Genomic DNA, 13,599 nt, shown 5'->3' with positions numbered 1-13,599 from the left:
ATCTTGATTACATCGTTCCAAGATTGATATTATTTACAAAAATTTAATCTAATAGGAGTACGATAGATGATCAAGATAAAACATAAATATAAAATGATATCTTTACATTCATTATGTATTATAATATTTAATTAATCTATAATTAAAAAAATTATCATATATATATATGATTAAAAAAATCTCTTTTTTAAAGATATGCAAATACACGTTATCTCGAAATCGCCCAGTTTTACATAAATACTTCCACGACAACCTAAAAATACCTGTAAAATATGATTCGAATCATTGGCTGAACATCCTACGAACACATGTTTGCTAGTGTCTCAGTCTTAAGAACAGTTTCTCACGATTAATCTGACTTTAAGTAAGCATTAATTTACCATGTTCTGAACAAATCTATGATAACTTTGCTCTGCTAAAACTATTTCAAGCTGTCGTCGAAAAGTTGGAGGACATCTGTCGATGTCTTCTTCGTTAAGAGTTCTGCTACATCTCTCTTCCCCCTCCGGACACCGACCTCCACATGAATCGTAACGAGCCACGGCTTGTTCCGCAGAGCGTCACATAACTCGAGCTCTTCCAAGGAATCCACGTCACTTTTGCTCCGAATCCACCCGATGAACACCACAAGTGTCGATCTTCCCAACGCTACCCCCATCTGTCTTTGCTTGCCTCCCATGGTGGTTTTGCTTCACAGAAACGGCTTCCAGAACCATCTTTGTTGTCTCCTTCGTAACGACGACAGGGGGAAGAAGCTTGTAGTGCGGTCACTTCGATGCTCCTGCGGTCGACCATATTTTATCTCGTACAAAGGTAAGAAAATTTCATGCTGTGACATTGCACAAGAAGACCTATAAAGCTTGATGCGCATCCGTGGAAGGAGTCTCCCTGTTTTGGGTGGTTCTGCTCCTCCACCAAAGATGCTTGGGGTCTTCAGCGGCGCAGTGGTGAGCCCACCGGAGGAGCTCATCCGAGCCAGCCACCGCACCCCGACGGCGATGAAGACCGCGGACAAGCTCCTCGATGCCTTCCTCAAGAACAACCCATCCTCCGTTGCCATCAACATCGGCAGCGCTGCACGTATCTCCTACAACCATCAAAACCAGTCCCTGCTACAACCAAGGTGAGGAGCACTACTAGTCTTCAACGTATCATCTCTTTGGTTCACCAACCACGCTTCCCGTCGTCGGTACTCGGCAGGTCGTTCGCTGTGAGCGACGAGATATTTTGCTTGTTCAAGGGGACGCTGGAGAACCTGCCGAGCCTGAAACACCATTACGGTCTGGGGAAGAATGCAAGCGAGGTGGTGCTGGTGATGGAGGCGTATCGGGCACTGCGAGACCGCGCTCCTTACCCCACAAACCTCATGCTCGCTCACCTCGCAGGCAATTTCGCCTTCATCGTCTTCGACAACGTCACCTCGACGGTGTTCGCGGCATCGGTAAGCATCATGGCGCGCACGGTAGATGGTAAGGTGGTCACGTCTGATCACTCGTGTGACTTCGTCAGGACGGAGATGGTAAGGTGCCCTTGTTCATGGGGATAACCGCCGATGGCTATCTAGCTTTCTCCGATGACGCCGAGGAACTAAGAAGTGCATGCGGGAAATCATTGGCTTCATTTCCGCCAGGTGACTCCATACTTCCTTGGTTAGTACGATAAGCTGTTCGAGTATGGCAATGGCTAACCAGTCGGGATCTGAAACAAGGCTGTTTCCTGTCGACGTCCACTGGACTCAGGAGCTATGAGCATCCGAAGAACAAGGTCACTGCTTTGCCGGCGATGGAGGAGGAGATTTGGGGCACAACCTTCAAGGTAGCATGGGACTGTTCAATTTGCCACCGGAAACAAAACAATAGGCTCTTCCTAAATAGCATAAGTAGATCGATTGATTCAACTAAATGGATTGCAGGTTGAGAGACCATATTTACGAGCGAGAGAGAGGAGTGACACATGACCATGGGAAGGGCCTCAATGTCTCAATGGCCAACAGATACATCCTCCAAACGCCAGTAATAAATATGGCTACTAAGAATTATGTAGTGTACCTAAGAATAATATAATACCGTAAAAGATTGATACGTTTAGAAGAGCAGAAGCAGCTTTGACTCGACTGACGCTTCACTGTCAAAGTAGCATTGGCACGTGAAAGTTCACTGTATCAGCTCCCCTGTTTGACAGAGACGGAGAGCTCGACGACCATCCATATACAAGGAGCACCAAAAAGATCTCAGCAGCAGCGCAGCATTAAAGAACTCCACCACCAACCTTGGCTTGGAGACAAAGTCCGAGCTCACGATGTGGGGAACAGAGAGCATAACATGCGGTACAACACCAGCCATGCTTTTTTTCCCCCTCGGGCATCATCAACACAAGCATCCACCAAGAATGGAAGACAGCTTTGAGGGAATAAGGACAAGCGACCAGTCTTCGAACGCACAGTTTCCATGGCGAACGCATTGCAATAGCCGAACGAAAGCAAGACTATGTTTTAGAGAAAAAGACCAACATGCAATGACAAGGAAAAGTCGTCTTCTTGGGGGCGGCTCTTACAGCTCCGGAAAAACCCAAGAGTCCTCACTCACGAAGCAAAATTGAACGAAAATCTCGAAAAACACATCTCTTTCTTGCTGAGATAAATAATGGTAGCAGTGATGCTGGAGACTAAGCTGCAAAATCTTCACGCTATCATAGATCGAAGTCCATCAATTGGCTGAGGGCCTCGAGGCTGGGAAAATCATCGCCGACGATGTCGTCATCAAAGACGGGGAGGCACTCCAGCGGCACGAACTCCTCGTCGAGCAGCACCGACTCGAGAAACGGGTCCGACTCGAAGGGGAACGCCGACTCCAACGAGAAGGGGGACGCCAGCTGTTGCTCCATCAAGAGCTCCGAGAAGCACCGCTCTGCTCCTGCCGGGGCGGTCTTCTCGGGCGACACCTGGCTATACTCCGCGATGGCGGATGCGGAGATGTCGAGCACGGATGAGGGAGAGGGGGGCGCCGCCACAGCCACGGCGTCGGAGTGCATCGAGACACAGGATGACGTGGAGGTGGTGGTGGAGTTGGAGGACACGTCGGCGGCGAGGATTTTCTTCTCAGACTGAAAGCGGCGCGCAGCAGCCGCGTAAGCTGCGGCGGCTGCCTCCGCGGTGTCGTAAGTGCCGAGCCAAATCCTGACGCCGCGGATGGGGTCACGGATCTCGGCCGCCCATTTCCCCCAAGGACGCTGCCTGACCCCCTTAAACTTGACGGGGGAGGTGCCGGAAGTCGAATTCACCGAGCCGAGTGTTATGACCTTCGGCCTCCGGGAGTTTTTGGGTTTCCTTCCGCTGCTCTCCTCCGACGAGGCTTGCAAGAGCGACAAAGGGAATGTGGGAAGCACCGAGAACTCGTGAATCGCCCTCTTCTTTCGGCAGGAGTAGTTCATCCCCTCGTCGTCGCTCGACTCCGTGGCGTCGGGATCGTCGAAGACGACGCGGATTCTTCTTGCGAGTAGTCTGGATTGGAGTTGGGAAGCGGCATCGGTTCGGTGGCGTTGCTTCTTCCCCCTCCTCCTCAGCGGCTTATGATGCTGTTTCCCACACAAGCGCTCACAGGGCGTCATTTCTCCTCTCAAAATCGAAAAAAAAAGGAAAAATAAAACGAAAAGGTGGGCTTTTCTTTTTTGGATCTCTCCGTCAAGTAAGGGTTACTCTCAAGAAGATGAATCGGAAACAACACAGATATGAATGCTGAAATCCGAAATACGTCACTCCAAAACCAGCCCTGCAACCAAGAACACCGAAAGCAACCAACTTGAGGCGTTTGCCCCGATGTTTGTTTCCAATCAAAGATCACGGGTGCGGTACATCCATACCTTGCATATTGCATCGAATCCCTCCTCTTCGGCCACTGGGAAGAGTAGGAGACGAAGGAGAGGATGAGAAAGAGGGAGAGACCAGCGATGACACCAGAAGCACACAGTAGCCGATCCAAAGCTCCCAAGTTTCCAGCACCGAGAAACAATAGATCGAAGGGACCAGACGACATAAATCCAAACCGCCCCTTAAACGTAGCTCGCGTTCGACCTCTCCTCGTCCCCTCTCCGCTGACTCGATCGCTTCACCGCTAAAACCCCACAGCCACGACGGAGGAGGAGAACGGAAGAAGACTGACGGGGTTGTTCGCATTAATAATGAGAGAAACCGAAGCAGGTGACGAAAACATAAGCCAGCAGAGGCGCGTACGGCTCAGATTTGTTGCCGAGGGCCCTTTCTCGTTACGTCACGAATCTCGAGTAGGAATCCATTGAGTTAACGGCTACGATGGGATTCGTAGAGATAATGGAACGCTGTCTCGTGTCCCACTGACGCTCGAAGACAAAGTGGGCCACGCACGGAACCCTCCGGGTGGAGATGTGGGTCCATGAAAACATCTCGGAGACAAACTGGGAGAATAAATACGCAATTGATGGGGTGATTAATTCGGAAACGGCAACAGTTGGAATAAATACCAACAAGGAAACCAAAACGTTTCCAGCGCATAGATTACCTGAGTAATTTATATTATTACGGTGATTAATTTGATGTTACCTTCTCATTATTACCCCCACAAATAAGTTAATATTACCAATATCGAAAGTAGGAATTTGCTACTCTTTATCTTTCGATGGTGAAGGTTGGTGGACTCATGGAAAGGACGTCGGTTTACTGTTCGATGACATGTTCGCCTTGTGACGGGGGTGGGTGTGATGAGGCCGCATGCGAAGACTCTTCCAACACAAAGAATGTCCATATTCTATTGGCAGAACCCACATCTCGAGCAGGAGAGAAAGAGATGAAGTCCCACGACTCGAGCATTACCCCTCTCTTCTCTGCAGCAGTCGAGACACGCGGTTGGCATCACTTACCAAAGTCTTCCTACTAGAAATGTATACATGATTGAATCATTGACACTGGACAAATAAAATTTCAATCTATAATTCCCAAAACAAATGTCAATCAGTGACATCGGCAGTGGCTCTTTTGCTTTGAATGTAATTCCAATCTCATCAAACACATAAATTCCTATAACGTGATGGATGCAAGTAATCTATAGAAAATTGAATTAATGTAATTTTGATATGACTGTTAGCACCAAACAAAATTCTATAGCGATAATTCAATCTCTAATCAACCAGTACTCTCAAACTTCGCATGACGATAAAGTCCAATTTATCCTCGATTACGTAAGCCATGGACATTGGATGTAATTCCCAATCCACCATCTAAATTCTCAATCAGTATTAGTTTCCCGTCAAAAGGTCTCCTGGCTGTGGCATTTTGTCAAGCACATACCAAACAGTCAAAAAAGTTGATGTTTTTGTCTTCATCCTTTTGTTGGTAACGCTCTTTTTCTCTAACAATCAGAGGACTTTCTCTTGCCATATCTTCCAATCATTTATGTAGTTTTCATCCATGGCAATGCGTGGGTTGTAAGGCTCTAAGGCAATAAAAAGTGGGATGGTTCCAATCCTTGACTACGATACCACAACGATAAACAATAAAACTTAAATTAAATACCCGTTTGTAGAGATGAAGCCACTATAAAAAGGCACGGCACGTGCGGATCAACACCTCGCACGCTCGGAGCGGAGGCCGTGCACGATGATGCCGTCTACTTCATTATTAGTGTAAGTGAGTCAGATGGTGGGTTTACGGGAAAAGACCTCTTCCTGGGAAACACGTGGGCGCACTTCCCAATCCGAGTTCCCATATGCGGAGCACGTGAAAACACGCAGTCGGCATGCCTTCTCTCCAGTAAAAGAACATGTAAACTCAGTGGACCGGCCCATGTAGTGTAAATGAGCCCGTTTCAGACGGTCCATTTCAGAACGCAGTGATCAACAATGCAACAAGAATCGGGGAAGACACACCTGAGGTAGGAGATCCCTCCAGCAGCACGCAAGGAACAACGAAGAGAAATAGGGAGGCTGTGGCCCCATCGACTCCTCTTCGAACTCGAGACTTGGTGCCATCAGAACGAACAGCGATGATGGTGGCCAGTCTTCGATCATCCCCAAGCAGCGGTGGGATCAAGTCAATGTCCCCGGTCACAAGAAGAGACGAACAAGCAATCGGAGTGGAGAATCAGAGAGAGAGAGAAGTGAGAGCACGGAACACGAAGCTTAGGGCAGAGTCTTATAGGCGCTACTAGACCCCCTAATCACTGGATGCCTACCCGAAAGGAGACGGAAGGATCGCGCACGATCCGCGGGGCCACCCGCCGACACCTCGATGAGAGGTGGGTTTAAAGTTTAAATAAAACGGACCGGGTCCAATTGGATATAATGTGACATCCGATTAGTTTAGACGAGCCCAAATCCATCTGAATTTGGGTTAATTTGCCCGACCCAAAATCAAACCCGGTCCAAATCAGAAGCCACAGGTTCTGATGGGCACCAAATCCATCCCCAAGAAATCAAATATATAAATCTCATTTCATCGTCACAAAAAGACGCTTGACATGGTGCCGGAGCATCATTCAATAGCCTACTGGACGAATAAAGCTTAATAGAACTCCTACGTCATTTAATATGATATATAATTGAGTTGTTATCACTATATCATGGTTATTAGGTTCACGAGAGTTCCATTGAGAAGGGCAACCACAGATTCATAGTACATATAATTCCCTACCCTTTCTCGAATCAGATGACATCAATTGATGAAGCGATTTGGATCTGCTGCAAGTTTTGGGTCCTTTTAATATATATATATATATATATATATATATATATATATATATATATATATATATATATATATATATATTATAATTCTATTTTTTCGAAAGTTTACAAACTAAAAAATAATTTTAAAAACTTTAATGGAGAAAAGCTGGATGCGTCCGACATCGATCAGACGGCGGGAAGCGTCTCCGACCGCCAGGGGATATCCGCGGAGTCGGCCGGCGAACAGTCAGCGGCGTCAGCGACTTCGAACAGCCCGCAGTCGAACAGCATCCCGTTCTCCGACTCCGCCACCACCCTACACTCCGACCCGATCCCGAACACTTCATCTGGCCACCCGTAGCCGCTGAACTCGTCGTCGAATCCCCACATCTGACCGATCTCCACAGCCTCCGTCGCACCTCCTTCGGTGGCGACAGTGGAGGCTTCCAACTCTGGGGCCTCGCCGCCCTCGACGGACGATGACGGAACCGAAGGCGGCGGCGGTAGGCCAAGCTCGTCATCGGAGGCCTCGCAGAGGTACCCCAAATCCGGCTGGTCTGTCCACACAGCAGCCTGCGACTGAGGCGGCATAGGCGACGGGAGAGAAATCTCCTCCTCCAGGCTCTTCATAACGGAGGCGAGGTCCTGCTCCCGGGCGCCTGCGTCGTCGTCATCAAGGAGAAGGTCATCGTGAAGGCGCTTGGCCGCAGGCAAGGAACTCTCCGGGAAGCCCTCCTCCTCGCCTCGGCGCCTCTTGTGTTCGACGGATTCCTCCATAGGAACTAAAAGGCCAAGCGTGGATTAGGGAAACGATAGTGAAAGGACTACTTCGGCGTCGGTGTACAATACGAAGACAGCGGTAAAGCAAGGGGGGTGGGGGAGGGTTATCGTAGGAAGGTTAAAACGGCAAAGCACTAAGCGCACGCGAGTCTACACGGCCGAGCGGGTGGGAAGGGGTTTATATAGTGGGAAAGGCGGAATTTTCGTAGGTGCTTATAATAGGTGAAAGTAGGAGGGCCAAAATGTTAAGAGGACACGTCCGCATCGAGCCGGATTTCAAGTCCGGAGTTGGCGTCCGGAGGGAGGGGACCAGCTCGGAGCCCGGCTTGGTCTTCTCAGCTCGGCTGGATGTTCTTGGAAGCCATCTCGTTCTCGGTGGGAAGCGTTTCTTGCGGCATTTGTTTTTTTGCTTTCTCGAACGGTGACACACAAAAGGCCGGTAGGTGTCAGATCACGTGACGTACTGCCCTCACCGCCACCACAAGACTGGAAGTTCATTTGCGGGGCCCAGTCGTGAACTCAATCAAATCGTACCGTGGGCCCAACAAAGGGAATAGGCAAGGAACATGGGCCCACCGGTTCACGCCTACCGAAGTCTCCAGGGCCTTTTAGTGGGTTCAACCGGTCCGGTCGGAGATGGGCACCGATTAAGTCCATCGTAATCATGACGGCTACCGCCTCAATGAATGTGTGATGGCCACAGCATCCTAACTCGGCTGGACAGTTTGTCCGTCGGGACGACGAGCCGATCACATGGGAGAGTTGGACCGGGCGTCCTAACGTCCCCAGATTTCACCCTCCCATCGGAGGAGTCGTGCGCATCAATCAATCGCATCGGAGGAGCACGATTGATTTGGGAGTTCACATCAATGTGAGCCGCACATGATCCGAACGACAAGCTTGGCGTGTTTGCGGATCCACCACCACGCAACGCAAACGCCCCAATCCATCTCGAGTCCGAATGCCGAATCACATCAAAAGAAAAGTCCTCTCGGTTCCTTGTGTACCTAAAATGGATAGATGTTTTGTATGTGGATATACAAATAATGACCGTCTCTGTCAACGTAAACCGACGTTGACTCCTTGTTTCGTTGCATCGCAAAACGTGCAACAGCGTGAGACGCCCCATCAAGGTTTTATAGTTTCTCCCACCGCTTTCTCCTCGGTGCGAGGAAGGCGGTGACGGGTCACCAAACTCCAAAGAGAGATATTATTATGCTCATCGATTTAGGAAGATGTCAGCTGATTTAGCCGATATCAAAAGTCTTAATTAGCTTAATCGATAAAAATTTTAATTAAATATATCTTCTTCTCAAGAACAGACTAATCCTTCTTTCTCTACCGGTGTTTAAACCTCGAGAGAAACTTCCTCTGCTCATTCTTCCACCGATCCATAGAGATGTGGGTAAACCGGGGAGCAGTTGCGGACCGCAGCTGCAGCTACGTGTTCCTCGAGAAAGTTAGAGAATCGTCACCGGAAAATTCATCCCAACTTCCATGAAACCGTAAGTTGAGGCAGCTGCAAATGCCGCCGATCATCATCCATCCTCACCATCAAAACTCTCTATCATGACACTCGGGGGTAGCTTCTCGGAAACCTAATCTAACCATCTGTCTTCAATAGACAAACACGATATTGATATCTTCTACAAAGTCCCACCACCGCCATGTCTCGCGAGGACCCGGATAAGCTCGGAGGTTCCAGGCAGGAGGGATATGAAGTGATTGGCTGACACCGTCTTGCAAAGGCCAAAAGGCGAAATAAACACGATGGTGTCAAGATAAACGTACATACATTTCTAGCCGCATACGTCCCAACTGCAAGTTCGAGTCCGTATCAAGGAAATGTCCAAGAGAGAGAGAGAGAGAGAGAGAGAGAGAGGGGTGGGCATCAACTTGTGGCCAACGAGGCATCGTTGAGATGAGCTTTCCCGTGGTTGCGCACTGTGGCACGGAACGAGGACACGATGACTGTTGGCGAGAGCAGCAATGTCGGCTGCCGCTGCCGCCTTCATATCAGATCGGAAAGCTCAGTTTACGGGCACAGTCATTTGCCAGGACATGCCTCTGCAGTTGGAGATATTGGAGGTCATCTGAAACCAACCTGCCAGCTACAAATCACATCTCGTGATCTGCGCCTGACAGGTGTTTTCGGCTTGGCTGAGCCTCTCACGAAGACGAGGGATGATAGACCAGGAAGAAACCCTTAGTGTGACTTCATCCTCTCCGCCGACCATTAATTAATCTAGCCGTCTTTATTCTTCTTTTATTCACAGCACAGAAACTGCTCTCTTTTTGTTTCCTATCATTCTTCGTCAACCAAGTCGAGTTGGTGTAGTCACTCTTTTGCTTTAGGGGAAGGAAACACTTTTGATGGCTGCGACTGGGAAAAGGATTAGCATTAACAGTAGCCAAGCGTTTAGTGCTTCGAGTTTTTGAATGGTAGCCGGAAAAGGAACTCAAAGCAGGAGGATTACGGCTGTGTTTCTTGGTCTGCGAATAGGAGCTCATGGCAGTGGCTCGTACATGCATCAAGATGCTCCGACGAGCGACATTGGTCGTGGGAAACAGGAAGAACCATCACTATTAGCACAGCAAATACAGAGATCGCAAACAGCATTCTTACAATCCATACTGGTGAATAGAATGCCTCCTTTACATAAAAAGGTGTGCCTAAATACTGTTACTATGATCTCAAAGCACTCATATCTGATGCCACTCCACATGCTGCAACAAAGACGCAGGGAAACAACTTCGATCAACGCTAAAGCTTTAAAGCAAGTGGTGGAAGGTCGCACAGGCAAAGTTGGCATGCACTTCTCCATCTCTTGCTCTTCACAAAGAATAATCCATCACGCGAGAAATCTGACACTGAAACAAGACATGATTCCCCTGTCTCCCTATAGTAGATGCAGCATTTTACAGTTGATATCGAGATCAACGTGAAGCATATTGTTGAGTCAGAAATCGATATCGCTGTAAGCTCAAACACTCGTGATATGTGCAGTTGGTTGTTAATTTCCTTTCGTAATGCTGTCATGTACCTTCAGCCCTTCGTCTCATGGATCATTCAATGGAGATCATTACAAAGATGGTGACCGGAAAATTGCAGCATTAACAGAGAGCCGCAGTACATGCACAGAACTAATTAATGACGCCGTTTAGCTTCTTCTACTTCGGCTGTCGGTACAAAGAACCAAAGCCTGCGCATGCTGTTGGACAAGCTTCAGTTCAGCTATCGGCGGCAAGCATGAACAAAAAAACCAACGCCTGACATGATTTCTCTCCTTCTTTTGGAACTACTGTTCCTCTCATTCTTTGTAAGATGAGCTTATATTGATTTGAATTCTACAAACATAGCAGTGAATTAAAATAGAGAAAATGGAAGCAGAGTCCGTAAGGAGCCCGGAAGAACCTCCAGGATCAAACCGAGCAGAGATGATACTCTCCGCCCATGAATCATTTCACAAATTATCCCTATAGATCTCTTGAGAAATTTCTAGTTTGTGGTAATATATTCCTCCCATTGTAAAGCTAGAATAGTAGATACAAACATAGATGAAATATGACACACAAGCATCAGAAGGATCAATATAAGAACGCATCATTTCCTGCTTTGCTCCACATCACCCATCTCTGAGCCAAAATGGAATCCCATCTTCCAGAGACAGAGAAGGGGGAAGAATTCAAGAATTAGAGCGAAGAAGAAGAAGACAAGAGCACAAGAAATATCATTCTTCGAGTGAGTCACCTGGCCCTCAGCTCCGAGCGCTATATTTGAACAGAGCAATAAAAGCCACAAAATCAACCAAGAAACCATTAAAAACCCACTTCACTTCCAAAGCTGCAATCTTTCACCCATGTCTTGTTACTTTCTTCACTCTGTTTCTCTTCCTAATCTGTCTTGTCCTCTACTTCTTCACACTGATTCCTACTTTCCCTCCAATTTCCACCTTTAATTATTTGGCCGCTGCGTGTGGGATCTCGTGGATGTTTTGCAGCTCCCAGATATCATGGTCCTCCTCTTCCCAGAGCAGGCCGCCCGGGCCCTCACTTCCCCTGCTATCGGAGCAGAGGAAGTCTTCGTCCACGAACGGGAACCAGCCCAAGAGCTTCTCCTCCTCCACGCCCCACAGGCACCACCACCACTCTCCCAGCTCCGCCGCCCCGTCCCCCCACCCCACCGCTTCCTCCTCCGCCGCAGCAGAGGGAATGAAAGACGACTGCCGTATGTCGGCGGCGGAGGCAGCAGCAGCAGGGTTCTTGTCATCTCCTCCGCCCATCGCCGCTGCGTTCTCCAGCGAAGCCACCGCCGTCGCCAGCCTCGGCGTCGACGCCTTCTGCCTTCGCTGAGCCTTCCCGGAGGCTTCGGCGGGGGCCTTTGAGGACGGCATCGCGCCCTCTGCTCGACTTCGTTTCATCTCTTGCTTCCTACTCGTTTTGCGTCACCGTGCAAGAGGAAAGGCTGCCGCAGCGGTGAGAGCAGCGAATAAGGAGGGTTTCTTTGGGTTCCTTTAAAGCGAATGAGATCTAATACATGTGTATTTATCCTTTTGAGATATTGACATGCCTATCCTTCGACTGTTTGGAAATAACATATTAACTAATCGGAAGGCTTTTTTTCTTTTTTATTTCCTATCTAAATTATAGTAAACATTTCGTGAACGCAACAACAACATATTAACTGTTGGCCGCAAACAAACAAGTCATTCGTCCAAGAGATCGTCTTGGCCTTCGTCTTCAACGCTACGTGCTCGCTTTCTTTCCTTCTCCGAAGGCGGCGGAGGGAGAGAAGAACAGTCACACTGTCAAGACTTCACCAGCACCGCTGAGCAGACGTCCGACAGAGCACGTCACCGGGCGAGAGGCGAGCGCAGTCAAACCTGAAACACTGGGGGAGGGAAGGCGTATCTCCATCGCAGTCATCGTCGTCCCCACGTACGCTCGTGCCTATCAACATGGACACGAACGAGGGAGAGGCAGCCCTGCAACCAGTTAAGGATGGTTTCGTTCTTTCTACTTCTGTGATTACGTATTAGCACACTGCTCTGTGACTGGAAACCGAAACAAGCAAAAGGAAAGGCCACCCATCCTGCTTTGTTTGCTTCCTTTGGACATCGAATCGATCCCTGGGGCTGTCACGCAGCTTCCGAAGAGGGTGATGGTGACAGGTGGAGCACAACAGCGGCACGCAATTAGATCCCCAGCCAAGAATCCTATAAAAAATTAATAGTATTTCAAGAACCAGACAGTATTTACAGTTTCGATCGATCCAAACTCTTTTTTTCTCTTCTCTATGCTTTGTCTGATTGCTCGTTCAGCGCCACAAAGTGACGGAGCGACTCGAAACATATATTCGAACGATCTGTTACTCCACGATTAGGTGTTCTAGATGTTATTTTATTCTGATGAGTCTGGCTTCTGTGATGAAGTTGAACAAAGAGGCTTAGAGATGTATGATTGGCGATTTAGTTTACAGTCATCGTAAAGAAAAGATTATTTAGGAGGACACAGTCTCGTGAGAGGGTACAGTCACATGAGGGCTGCCGTACTTCCGGCGCGCTGTCGACTGCATGTCCTCCGCCTGACTCCGCCGCAGGACCAGTACCCGTTGCAGGATCTGGGACATCAACAAGCGTGACACGAATCGCACGCCATTCGACCACATAAGGCACCCTCGGTGCAGCAACTCAAGACCCCCAAGCACAGTCTTCTTTGTCGTAGATGTCACGTCCAATCAAATGATGTATCCACAAGGAGAAGAGCCAAACAAAGAGAGATCCACCGTGCGATCTTTCAGTGCTCCCAAGGGCCGAGGCGAGGATAAAAAATCTGCAGCCGAAGTAAGAGCAGCAAAGAAGCCAAGCAAAAGAGAGAGAGAGAAAGAGAGAAGGGGGACAGGGGTGGAGGCAGAGCAGCTGTTGTCGGCTGGACGAATCGCATCCAAATCCGGGACGTTTCTTCAAGTTCATCGACAGAGGTGAGTCGCCGTACGTAAAAGGCAGGATACGATATCCACTTGGATTTGGATGTATGCGCCGGACTGAGGCGAGCTAAGCTGATCAGGATACGATATCCGCAAGAGGACATCAGAGGCAGCTGTGAGAAGCATGCATGACAGCCTCC

The 13,599-nt window shown here is 48.7% G+C and overlaps 3 protein-coding genes across 5 annotated transcripts; 1 reads left to right on the top strand and 2 right to left on the bottom strand.

The window, feature by feature from the left end:
- The first annotated feature begins 473 nt into the window (after positions 1–473).
- On the top strand, positions 474–3,644 carry LOC103969824 (stem-specific protein TSJT1-like). Of its 2 annotated transcripts, XM_009383466.3 has the most exons (5): positions 478–1,123; positions 1,201–1,441; positions 1,510–1,630; positions 1,709–1,815; positions 1,913–3,644. In XM_009383466.3, exons 1-5 carry the CDS (start codon positions 864–866, stop codon positions 1,955–1,957), a joined length of 774 nt encoding a protein of 257 aa, XP_009381741.2. In that variant the 5' UTR covers positions 478–863; the 3' UTR covers positions 1,958–3,644. The 2 variants fall into 2 exon arrangements, with proteins under 2 accessions (XP_064943577.1, XP_009381741.2); XM_065087505.1 differs by having other exon boundaries at positions 474–1,123; positions 1,709–1,991.
- Positions 2,466–6,128, bottom strand: LOC135595948 (pathogenesis-related genes transcriptional activator PTI6-like). Of its 2 annotated transcripts, XM_065087504.1 has the most exons (3): positions 5,896–6,034; positions 3,859–4,854; positions 2,466–3,767 (listed from the first exon to the last, which is right to left on the bottom strand). In XM_065087504.1, the coding sequence occupies exon 3, from the start codon at positions 3,604–3,606 to the stop codon at positions 2,689–2,691; it is 918 nt and encodes a 305-aa protein (XP_064943576.1). In that variant the 5' UTR covers positions 3,607–3,767; positions 3,859–4,854; positions 5,896–6,034; the 3' UTR covers positions 2,466–2,688. The 2 variants fall into 2 exon arrangements, with proteins under 2 accessions (XP_064943576.1, XP_064943575.1); XM_065087503.1 differs by lacking the exon at positions 3,859–4,854 and having other exon boundaries at positions 2,466–3,573; positions 5,896–6,128.
- Positions 6,129–6,879: 751 nt separating this feature from the next.
- LOC135594819 (uncharacterized) lies at positions 6,880–7,470 on the bottom strand. Its single transcript, XM_065085331.1, has one exon. The coding sequence runs from the start codon at positions 7,468–7,470 to the stop codon at positions 6,880–6,882; it is 591 nt and encodes a 196-aa protein (XP_064941403.1).
- Positions 7,471–13,599: the final 6,129 nt, after the last annotated feature.

This window comes from Musa acuminata, chromosome BXJ1-10 (genome assembly GCF_036884655.1).
Source record: "Musa acuminata AAA Group cultivar baxijiao chromosome BXJ1-10, Cavendish_Baxijiao_AAA, whole genome shotgun sequence".
Taxonomy (NCBI): Eukaryota; Viridiplantae; Streptophyta; class Magnoliopsida; order Zingiberales; family Musaceae; genus Musa; species Musa acuminata.
Note: the sequence above shows the minus strand (reverse complement) of the source record. Positions and strands in the feature narration are given on the sequence as shown.